The sequence below is a fragment of the Diadema antillarum genome, unplaced genomic scaffold (genome assembly GCF_040938485.1).
Source record: "Diadema antillarum isolate AM-2024a unplaced genomic scaffold, OU_Dant_1.0 seq00000081_RagTag, whole genome shotgun sequence".
Lineage (NCBI taxonomy): Eukaryota > Metazoa > Echinodermata > Echinoidea > Diadematoida > Diadematidae > Diadema > Diadema antillarum.
Window position 1 is genome coordinate 2166763 of NW_027271174.1, and position 12111 is coordinate 2178873.

At 39.9% G+C, this 12111-nt stretch overlaps 1 protein-coding gene across 1 annotated transcript in view; it reads right to left on the reverse strand.

The window, feature by feature from the left end:
* The window catches only part of LOC139726199 (DNA-directed RNA polymerases I, II, and III subunit RPABC3-like), a 90099-nt gene that overhangs the window by 13722 nt on the left and 64266 nt on the right, over positions 1 to 12111 (reverse strand). Inside the window, exon 3 of the mRNA XM_071637269.1 lies at positions 3682 to 3862. Coding sequence (XP_071493370.1) covers positions 3682 to 3862 — 181 coding nt within the window. The remainder of the gene's footprint in view (positions 1 to 3681; positions 3863 to 12111) is intronic.

Below are 12111 nucleotides of genomic sequence, written 5' to 3' on the forward strand. Positions count from 1 at the left end.
ATGCAAGATCAACATTTCGATTTCTGGACTTGGAAAGCCAGCTACCATTTCCTCTTTTGTCAAACTGTTTTAGGACTTATCAAATGCATTCTGAAGTCTTGAAAGAGACTACATATCAAGTGGGATGGCGAGACTTTGTACGCAATTTGGAAGAATCCAAAGTCCACACCAGCTTCTGTAAGTCAATGACAAGATCACTAAGATATGACATGGCAATCTTGAAGAATTTAAAGTCCAGTTTCCAGCATAATGGAAGTTGAGGCACTGACTTACACATAAAAAGCGAAAAAAAAAAAGAAAAGAAAAGAAAAGAAAGTTGTCTCCAGGTCACTCTGAGCATATAATCATTCTGATTCCCATATTTTCTAGGTTGTTTAGATCACCTAATTAAAACAAAACTTTTTGCTATTATTTTCATACAGAAAAACAGCATATTACTTTAGACAGTCATTGTTACAAGTTCTCAAGTCTGATACAGACTGTATTATTTCCCCATTGAACTGTGTCTAGGTTTTTATCAGACATGTATATTTGGGATGAGATATGGCAATAACAGCATTGCAGCTTTAGGCTACTAGTACCCTCAAAATTTCTTAGCACTGTCTTTTAACATCAGATGCGTCTGCACGGGTAGACTAACACTAGATCTTTAGATGTCGCAATTTTCAACGTTCACAGGGAACAACCCCCTGCTTGGGAGCTCTGCCTGGAATCACTGAGCAAAAAAAGGTGGGCGTAAGGTGATAAAGAGGAAACCGTCTAGCCGACCAAAAGACCAGATGCTCTCGCTAACTACTACAGGCATGAGGAAGACAATTGTGAGAAAGTGGAGGGCAGGCTGACAACATTACCTCACATTTCACTTATTCCGATTTCGGAAAAAAAAAAAAAGGGTCTAATTTGAAGGAATCATCCCAACTTCCTTTACCACGCAGGAGTCCATGTCAAACTCCGGATCAAAAACAGAGTACAAGAGGCTGAGGATCAAGTTCAGCAACCTGCCCGGACATGATAAGTCTGTTATCATTTTTATGCCAACAAAGAAATGGACAAGAGGACAGTTAGATAGGAGGTGTTGGTTGGGCGGGGAGAGAGCCCTTGAAACAGGGAGGATACACATGGCTAGAAACAGTAGACAAAGTCATACCGTCCAACCTCTCTTATGCGGACAATTCGAACCGGCACTCATCCAGATTATAAGGGATGAGGCCGGATATGGGAGACTCACATGGTAGCTACATGTAACCTATTGCAGGTAGCGTACACTGCGGTGCTTTAGGGGTAGTGAATGTCTGAATGCATGTATTTAGACAAAAGTTTGATGTGAATGTATGTCAGTTATGTTGGGAATAATATGTAGGCCTATTTCATGTGAGTTTGTGCAGGAATTTATCTGAGTTTGAAATATCCTTTTTTCCCATAATTGTTAGATTAAAAAGAAAATATATAAAATTGCAGTGAGATCGCATCAAGATAAAAGAGAGATCCGAATAAAGGGAGGCCGGATAAGAGAGGTCTGACTGTATAGCATGAGAATGATCACATCTAATAGAGTAAAAAGCATATGATGTTTTCTTTTTTTCTTTTTGGTAGTGAAGGGAGAAGAAAAGAGGAACAGGCCAGCTGTAGGTTGGCCACACTCCGCAGATACAGCCAGGTTTACACTCGCAAGGCTAACCATACTCGTGAATGGATAAAAACATTGTTTACATGGACAGAGGTGAACGAACAAAGCAAGATGGAGTGCAAGAAAGACCACAAATGAACAACAACTGTTCAACAATGCACACGAAAACCCATCCAGTTTCACACACCTCTTCCGAGAAGGAGAAGCATCCCGCTGATGACTTCCTCTTACATACACGACTATTTTGTGCTTTCCGACTGGCGGAGATGTGCTGTATGTTTGCATCATGACTGGATGGGCAGGTGCTCAAACACATGGCTGAAACCAAACAGGTGCCATCGCCACGACAACACAGATGTGTACAAGGGGGTACAAGTGTCCTACCAATACCAATATCATTCAAAAAAAGGGGGGGGGGGGTTGGGATGGATCTTGGTTTCAATATTTCATCGAGAGGGTAACTCCATACCCAACCACTAAATTTCAGCTGTTCCCTTTTTGTTTGATCAGGCGATAGCATCAGGGAAGTCTCAAGCTCATGATGCAACTTCGGAGTTGCCTTACTCAGCTCCACAGCACGCATTCCATTTGCTCGAAATTACTGGCATAAGGTTCTTTGTCTATACGTACAGCCGAAATGACTTCAAAACCAAAGTTAGGATCAAGACTGAAACAGAGACTTACATGTTCCTCCATACAGTTTCACAGAAATGTATGACAAAATGCACGCCACAAAATGTTGATTTGCACACCATATCTATAAATTCCTTTTCGCAGCTGCACAAACCCATCTGTTGATACTGAAACCATCTTATCCTGTGTTTCAGTTTCTTTTCCCCCTGTTTCATCTTTCCTTTGGACCTCTGTGGGTCTATAGAAGTCTTGTTTTGTCTCACTTCATTAATTTTCTCTTTATCAAATTCAGAGATAAACCCAAATCTTTGCAGTATTACATGTACATATTCAAAAGACTTAACCAGCAACCTGTACTTGCATGTAATCTATTAGTATACATGACATCTTGAATGTCATTCAAGGAAACCCCGTTATAACGAGCTCCCTTACAATGAGGTGCCACTTTCAACAAGGTGAACTTGGTGATCTCAATTTCTCATAACTGCTGTTTGCTTCTTCAGAATATTTACAAGGTACCTGTTTCAGACAAGGTAAAATCGGCAGTCATGGCGATCAGTAGCAATTCCAGTTTCCAAAACTATGTTTAGCTGACCTCTCTCTCTTTCTTTTTAAGTACATTTAAAATAAGGTACTTGTTATAACGAGGTAACATTAGCAGACCTGGCAACCTCATTACAGTGAGGTTTCCCTGTACTAGTGTGTATGGAGTATCATCAACCAGACCTCCTAACCTTTCTTTTCAACTGAAAATAGGGATGATTTGGCTCAAATAGGAAAGAAAGAGCAGTTCCCATAAGGAGTGAGTAGTGAAATTATCAGGAAAAATAAAGAAACTCCTATTGAAACAAGAGCTGGGAATGGTCACAAATTCAGATTCTTTCCTCCAAATTCAGAATGGTTGGGAGGTCTGATCATCTCACTTGATACTGCCCATGTCTTACGGAGAGAAGTGAGGGGCGATAGAAGGCAGGGATAGAGGAGTATGGAGAGACTGAGGGAGTGAACTGGAAGATAGACATCGTCATGACCTGGAGTGACTTGAAAGATGAATCACTCAATCAAGGTGTATTCTGAGAGCAGTGGAAGGCTTGCCGTCATACCGGCACTTCAAAATCAGAGACGTCACAGCCGTGAAGTTAACGTCCTTTGCCATCCTTCATAAATACTGCAGAAATATGTGCGTAGACCCTTGAGAGCCTCATACCATATATCCTTAACCCGAGCCCTGCCAGATTCGATATTCACCATAAGCTTTGCATATGATCCATCAAGTTCTAGGAAGCACTAAGTTAATGAAAGACTGTTGCTCAGAATATGGTAGGAAACTTGGTGCCTTTATTATATTAAGATTCAGAGAGCTCTACCATAGGAGTAAACTCTTTTATGTTGCAACTCAAGTGAGAATGAACAAATCTTACAATTTAGTGGCTGCTTCCGTGAGGCTTTCATCTCCCTCGATGCGGTAGACCTTGCCATACATCACATACTCGAAGCTGTCGGCCCGGCTCGGCTGGCCATCGTCCAGGGCCACAAAGTCGGTTTCGTCTGGGAAGCCATCCTCGCGCAGCGTGGTGGCGAGTACGAGGCGGAATTTGTCACCTAGACGGATGCATGAACAGGGGAAGGAAACAACGATTTGATTTAGAGTCATTTCATTGGTGAGGTACTGACATTTGTAGTTGATCCATGAAAATCACCACAGGTTGTAGTGAAATATCAAGTCTGTAGAGCTTTTACCAGAATAAAGATAACAAAGACATGCTCAAAAGAATTACAAATCATAAGTGAGCCCTCTTACATTGTTGATAATCGCTTCCATGTACCCAAACTCTTTACTTGGCTACCTTGTGGATTAATAATTGATCTTGTCTCTCATACTCATTGTTCTGAAGAATTCTGTATAAGCCAAGTTATTTCCATTTTCTATTCTGTTAACTGGCTCCTGCTTTACTGCTTTGGAAATCCTTATTTAGTCCCACGCCTTACTTCTGAAGTTAGAGAGAGCACATGAAAAGTATGTGATTTTTTTTTTTTTTTAAATCACACAATTACATGAGTAACATCTACTTATCAGTATGTGATCCCTGTCAGTACCACAAACTTTGTACCTGGCATAGTAGATTTCAAAAGTATTTTAATGTAGTAAATGGGCACACATACTAAATTCAATATGGAATCATTCACACATGGACAACACACACTCACACATAAAGACATTTTACACACAATTACAATTTTTACAAAGTTCATTCACATTGCACCAACAATCTCAGTGAGCGAGGTTGATATGTTACCTTGCTAAAGGGGGGGGGGGGGGTTAAGAGGAGATGGTAATTGACAGAAATGCTATGATACACATGGATGATTCTTTGAAACCTGACATAATAGACCTGTCATTACACACATTGCTGGCATTCCATGGAATGTGCCCACCTTTTGTTACAACTGGGTGTACACCTACCCCAGGAAGAAAACCTCAAAAGATAAAAAGAAATATTGATTTCTTTTTTATCATTTCTCATTTTTTGTAATGGGTGGGAATAGCTAGACTTGTTATACTACAGTTTATCAATATCTTTTTTTTTAAATCTTATGCATTGCTGCAAATATTCTAACATCAAAATCATGAAGATCTAACAAAGCAATCAGAAAGATGCCATACTCGTGTATCACATTGTACATGTGTGTACAATGCAATTCAAGCGACTAGAATAATACCCGAACAAGGGAGGATTTTATTTTCTTTTGTCAAGACACGGTGCCGGTGGGAAATTTCAGTTTTTAGGGAGCCTGCTGAAGATTCAGGGAAATATAGCGGCTCTGATTTTGTATGGAGCATCTTTTCCATTAAATCTGTCTCTGCCGATAGAAACCTTGTCCACGGCTTGCCTGGCAAAGCAATGGTCAAAGCATGTATTCCTGGATCCCCTACATGGAAGTCACGTTTGAATACCTTGTTGGTAGTTGTAATACAGACTCTAACCACAAATAAAAAGCACATTCACAACATTTGGCAAAAAAGTCTTTGCCTGAAGACAACAACTATACCAAAGAAATGCAATTGAGACAAACAAGTTTAATGAGGGTGAGAGGATATTCACTTCCTTTTAATATTTCTTTTTTTTTTTAAATCATAAACTCCACCATACTGTTCAACACAGCACACCCACATTTGTTTATATGCACTGGCAGTCACAGAAAATATCTGAGACTGAAAATATTCTTTCTACTGGATCAATGTCTGAAAGAACAGCATTTTCTGACATCATTCTTTTTCCCATCAGACACTAGCTATTTCAAAGCAGGTCTGCAGCTCTCATAGGTCTGGACTTTGGTTAGCTGGCTGCAAAGAAGACTGAACCTTAATTACTTTTCATTTTGTTTCATGACTTCCTTTCCATCCCAGATTCAGCATCTAACCAGCAATATTACTCAGCATGATCGGGACACTAAGGGTGCGGACATGGAGGTGGGTCCCCGAAAGTCTGTCCGAATCAGATAAAAAGCTGGTATGATGGTACCATGTTAATAATGTTCACACCCCCCCCCCCCACAAAAAAACAAACAAAAGAAAACAAAAGAAAACAAAATCTAACTAAAAATGTTACACCAGCCGAACTTAACTGTCGGCTTTGTTGAAGATTGTGACATAGTAGGAACCAAACTTGGTGTTCACAAAACAGGCAGTAATAATACCAACAGCCAGCATGGCGAAATTTGACTGGTAGCGTACAAACTCTTGTTGCCAATAAGACAAAGAGAGTTATATGGCGAGAGGCCCATTCACGGGTAAAGGAACATAAACTGCGAGGATTATCAAGCGTTCTGCTGGTACCCTCTGTATCACTGCATGGGGTCTCCATGAAATGAACCATCTTTTATTTCTTTATGCCTGTGTTAAAGCCATTATACATTCTGCACTTTAATTGCTGGCAGGAAATTTGTACAGCCTAGTAAAAGAGAAGGCTTTCATGAATAATTCTTAAAAACATCTCATATATATTCACGAGAAATGTTTGATTAAAAAAAGAAAGAAAAAAATGTGAGTTTCACGGAATAAAACAACAGTAGTTGGGTGGGGGGGGGGGTGGGAGGGAATTCTTCCATCAAAATTAAAGTGGGAAAAGTATAATCTAATACAACCCTTATGTGAAAATATTATAGCTTCTAAACCAGTCTTGTTTGCGGTAGTACTGAGCAATACAATTTGCCATCAAAGAGAACAGACTCAAGCCAACAGCCTAAATTAAAAGAAAAAGAACTGAATTAAAAAAGAAAAAAAAATATCTTCTCCTGTAGAATGAGCATAAAATACAAACTCCACTCTGGTTATTACCTGTGCATAATACAATAAGTATTTATTACTGCTCTGCACATGAAGGAATTCACAAGCCTTTCTGGTAAACCATAAACCAAGGAGCAAGAACTTTAAACCACATACCCAAATTCACAAGTGTCCTATAAATTTAACATTCATTTGTATTACTTGCCCAATAGTGAGTTTCAGTTGCCGTGGGTGAGCCAGGCATATTAAAGTGATGTGTTCCTCATTGAAAGTTGTACAGAAATGCTCACATTATTGCCAATATTATTATTTTTTTTCAAGCTGAATGTACCAGTAGTCAAAATTACATACTGGAAATAGATCAATGTGTGCACAGAAGAACTGGATACGTAATCTGCAGGCCCATTCACACACAAGATTATCTTTTTTTCAAATTGCGTTGCAAAAATCAAGTTTTTATCAAACTGTTTCATATTGGGTGTGAGTGAACAAGCCTGATGGCAAACTGGGCAATGGAGTGCTCATTTTGCCCTGGGATGCTATCAATATGACTGTATTACTGTATGATAAATTATACATTATGATTAGGATGTTCAGGAAAAAAGCGGGAAACACAATGGAGCAAGTTACCAAGATTCTATTCTTGCTAACCACACATTTAGGCCCTACATCAAATATGGGGGAGCATGCAGAGTATCTTTACAGAGAAGATTCAAAATTAGCTCAATTTTGATGGTTGAACACCCCTACAAACAAACAAACTACACTCATATTTGGCAATGGTATCCATCATATCAAACTGGTATAAAGGAGATAAGGTTTGGTAAGAGAACAAACGTCATTAGCAACGGCCAGCGAGTTCAAAGTTCAAAAGTTTCGATATCTCTGAAAAGCAGCAAAGCTCAGTGTGAAGCATGAAAATGATTTCTTGTCGTAGGTGACTCACTGATTTTCCTTTTTTTTTAAATCCCCAAATTAATTCTTTCCCAAGTCCAAAACACAATTCAATATCAGTCCTTCGGGCTGTGAACTACTGCATAATAAAAACTAACCATTTTCATGACTATATTATCATGATATACTGAATTAGGACTATCAGCTAATTGGATATAAAGTGACAACTTTGATTCTAACCTAGGGCACTGTTGCGTCAATCTGTTTTACATGGTCTCATGTTATCTTGAAAAGAGGTAAGGCAGCACGAAACAAGGAGACATTACTCTCACAGACAAACATAGAGTATACATACGAAGACATATAGGCCTGGTATTTTAAGCTGGCATGTTGCCACCAATCTAACACTTTTTTTCTGTATAGACAGCAGTGTAGTGTTCATGTAGTCTCACCCTACCCTCATTTAATATGCCTGCCTGTAAACGACAGAAGGGCACATAAAGCTTGCTGACTCATTGTCGGCATGATTAAAATGCAGCATTCTTCAGTGACAAAAGGTCACAGTTTCTTTCAAATCCCACTCAAACTGAATATCCCAATTTTCTAGTGAACCTTGGAGTGACAAGTAATGGTGGAATGATTTTGGAAGATGCAAGGTGAGAAACAAAAAGGCGTACTCCCACTCGTGCTCGCCTACTTAAAACATCCAGAGGATTACAGTGGGCAAGTTCTCATAACTCAAGAACCACACTCGCACTTACATTTGTATTACCGATTAAATTTGTTGGCAATTACATGTAATGGTGACAAATTTTCTACCCTCACTATTAGGCATAGGTGCACGTGTGTGCACTTTTACATCAATGTCACCTACAAGAGCACTAAATGCACCTAAGATTGTTAGGTTGCATTTCTGTAGATTCGACATTAACGCCAAAGATTTTTCAGTTTGACTTCAGCGTTTAAATTGTTGCAGCTGACCAATTCTAAGAGAACACTGTTCTGGAGCTTACCACTGTGTAAAGAAGAAGAAAAAATATTGAATGTATCACCTTCAGCATGTACAATAAAAGCATGGTGCTAACACAAAAGAACTGGTCACCATTGTCATCTATGGCAAAAAATGATCACCCCTACCAACAAGGAGTTTCAAAAATCTGGCAAATCCCTTCACGGACTAAAGACACAAGCTAAAGAAAAGAGGGATGACAAATCCACACCCCTGGTGTGGTTAGGGGGAGCAGGGCAGTATGGTGGCAGAAAGGGGTCGAGGAGGGATTAGATGAGGTAGCTAAGCCTGGGTCTAGGAGGGGGACTCTTGAGGCTTCAAGGGGTAGAAAACATCAGTTTGGAGATGGGACAGAATTTTACAACATTCAAATTTCAAGAGCTAATCATGGAGGGGTGGTAAGGTCTTGAATCTGGCTGAAACTGCAAGAGACCTGCTACAGCCCTACATACATTGTCCCATGGCATGGCCACAGGTCGGTTCTTTTATAATACAGCTATCAATATGGCAGGCAGGCAACGGCAGGCAACGGCAGGCAGGGGAGAGAGAAGGAAAGAGAGAGAGAGAAAGGGTAAGAGAGTATTGAGCAAATATTGCGCAACTTTACCTCACACTCGATGGTTCCAGCGTGGCACAGAAGAGAAGACTGTGCCATTTTGACTGGGCATCACCTCAGAAGACACTGAAATATTCAGGTACCTACACCAGACGCTTAGGGCCCTCAGTTCAAGTCCCAGGAAGGGCAGGCATTATCTCTGTTTGTGCCCACAGACCACCTCCCATCTCAGTATGGTTGAATGCATGCCCATTAATTAAGATAACGAATCCAGTCTGATGAAAATTCCTGTGATATGCTTCAGTTACACCTGCCATGGCCGATGGGTTTGAACAATTCTTCTCCAAACAACCTCCCGAGGTTTCCACAATTTTGATGACTGCTACTAATGGCAAGATTCTCTCGTTTACGCACAAGTCCAAATGCACACAATAGCCACAGCACAACACGTCCGGACAGGCTGACTCACCCCAGTGCACTAGATGGAATAAACACAGTGTACCAATCACTGTGTTTAAATAGCATCTGATTTCACATGGCCACTTCTGACTCACGGAACGCCTATCACATGACCTGTGACTCACCAATCAAGCAGCAGCCAGTAACTTTTGGGGCATGAATATGCATGCAAGACTCTCGCTGGCAAAGGTGGCATAGCAGACACACTGTTCAATATTCATGAGTTTGCCCCGAGAGGGGCGGGGCTAATCCGCCTGGTACTGACTCAGCAAACCAATGGGAGCTCTGTGAGCATGAGGAAGTGGTTTGCCTGGAAACTCAGTCCCACCAATCTGTGCTGGTGCTGCCAAATGCAGCAGTCATGTATATTCATTGCAGACACTACCAAACCACTAACCCCTGGGGGTGGGGGTGGGGTTGAGGAGGAGGGGGGGGGGGAGGGAAAACATTTTCCTGGTTTTCGAGAGATCGAAGAAGGAAGAACCGGGGCACTACTTCCTGAAGAGGATACAAACTTGCTTCCACTAGGCCAGGCTATGGTGAAAATGACAGACAGGCAGCAAACGACACATCTAATCACGGGCTAACACCTTGCCTTCCTTCTAACACATCTGTTGTCATTTAACAAGGTCACTGCTAATTCTGACAATGATTATGAACTGTTGCTGCACACATTATAAGCTTCAAGGCTCCCTAAACACACACCCTCTAAGACTTCCCTAAGCAAGTTCAATTGCATGAAGTCAGGTTCCAATCGATTTTTTTTCCCCTTGTGTGGTAGAGGAGTAGGCCTATTTCCTTTTAAAAGTACTAATTACCACTGGGAGCAGTGATTTATAAAATGTTTGAGTCATCACATTTGATGCATATGTATAGGTCAGTTATATCACAAAGCATCCTATCATATCTATAAAAAAAAATAAAACCACAATAAAGCATAAAACATAAAGGAGATATCACTATATTTCTCAATAAACCATAACTGTAGATGGTTTGTTCTAGAAACAATTTTATTACAACTACTGTTCACATTTTGTATAAATCCCGCTTCACTTATTCATCACAAAGGGAAGCATGTTTAACCTGGTGAAGTATTTCTGCCTAACAATAACGGGACATCCAACTGGACCCATGGAAGACCAGCTATTGCAGCTGAATATGGGCCATAAGGCACTGTAATCTAGCACTCATTACAGTTTGTAGGTCTTTAATCCACTCAGTGGTTGAGTTCTACAGCATGTAGATTGTAATTTTACATCAGGTCAATAATCATGCCAAGAAATTAATATTATTCCATGACCAAGACCAAGTACAACTAGCACAAAGCAGTGTAATTGCCCCTGAAATCTAATGCAAATGTACCACCTACAGATTGGCTTCAGAAAATTGTGCTTTAGTTTTGAAAACCATGAATTGAAAAACACAACAAAAATAAAACAAAAATTGATGCCTTTACAATTTTAAGTTCTATAAGCAAACAAGACGTGTAAGCTAACACAATCTAAATAAGAAACTGGCCACAGCCCGAGAATTTGCAGACACATTTTTGTATCAAATGAATATCAATCAATGAGGGTCCCATAAACCAATATCTGTATAAGTATTTTTCTTTCAGCATAAAACATGATTTTCATGACTTTTTTTGCTACTCCATTCAGTATTGCATATAATGCAAGAATCAAGAATTAAAGAAATTGTGCATTCAGCATTTTAGCATATATACACTTACATCTTTCCCTCTGTCTGTCTGTGTATGCAAGTCTGTCTGTCTGTCTGTCTATCTCCTTCTCTCTCACTCACTTAGTATGTGATCACATATCACAAAACCTACAAAAGTTGCATGAGTTGCTACAGCCAAGTATGCCTGAAAGTAGCATTTTTAGTCAACTAAGCTGAATTGGGATTTTTCATGTGTTTGGGCAGATCTACACTACTTCTATCTTAATTTGCAGACTGAAGGTATTAAGTTCAGTGTTTTCAATATTCTTTTTAAAGACCGCATTGCCATCAACACATTCCTTCAACTTGTTACTTACTATCTAATATGTTAGGGGTAGTATCATTCATATGCCTCTTGAAAGAGGTTAGTCAGACACTCTTTCACTATGCTATTATGCGTTGAATGCCTTTATATATATTTCCTTATATTACTGTACTACTGTGACAGCACAGATTATTCTAGATGGCAGTAATGGAACTTTGCAAATTCATAATGGTTAAACAGATTGTCCCATTTTCCTCACATTTTAACTGATGTACTCTACTAATATTTCTGCATTCACTGCATGCATGCGTACAACTGAGGTAAATTCATTTAGAACTAAAAATCTTGTCGAGCAATTGTTCAATGCTTTGAACCTGCCAATCCATAACACAGCATCACTGCTGAAAATTAGTCTCTTTCTCACTTTTGAATTGTCAAATTTTGATATCTCTCTTGCATCAAAATTTCATGGTTGAGCCCCACCTTTGCACAATCGGCAATCATGCAACATGTGCATATCTGCAGAGTCATTGAGGCATGGAATATGTGGCTGAACAATGCTAACATTATGGTTCACTTGTAGCAAAGGGCAATCATTTCCATCTTTAGCTACACCTTACCCTGTTGAGGACGAGCCCCGAGTATACTCGGGCAAGGGTCT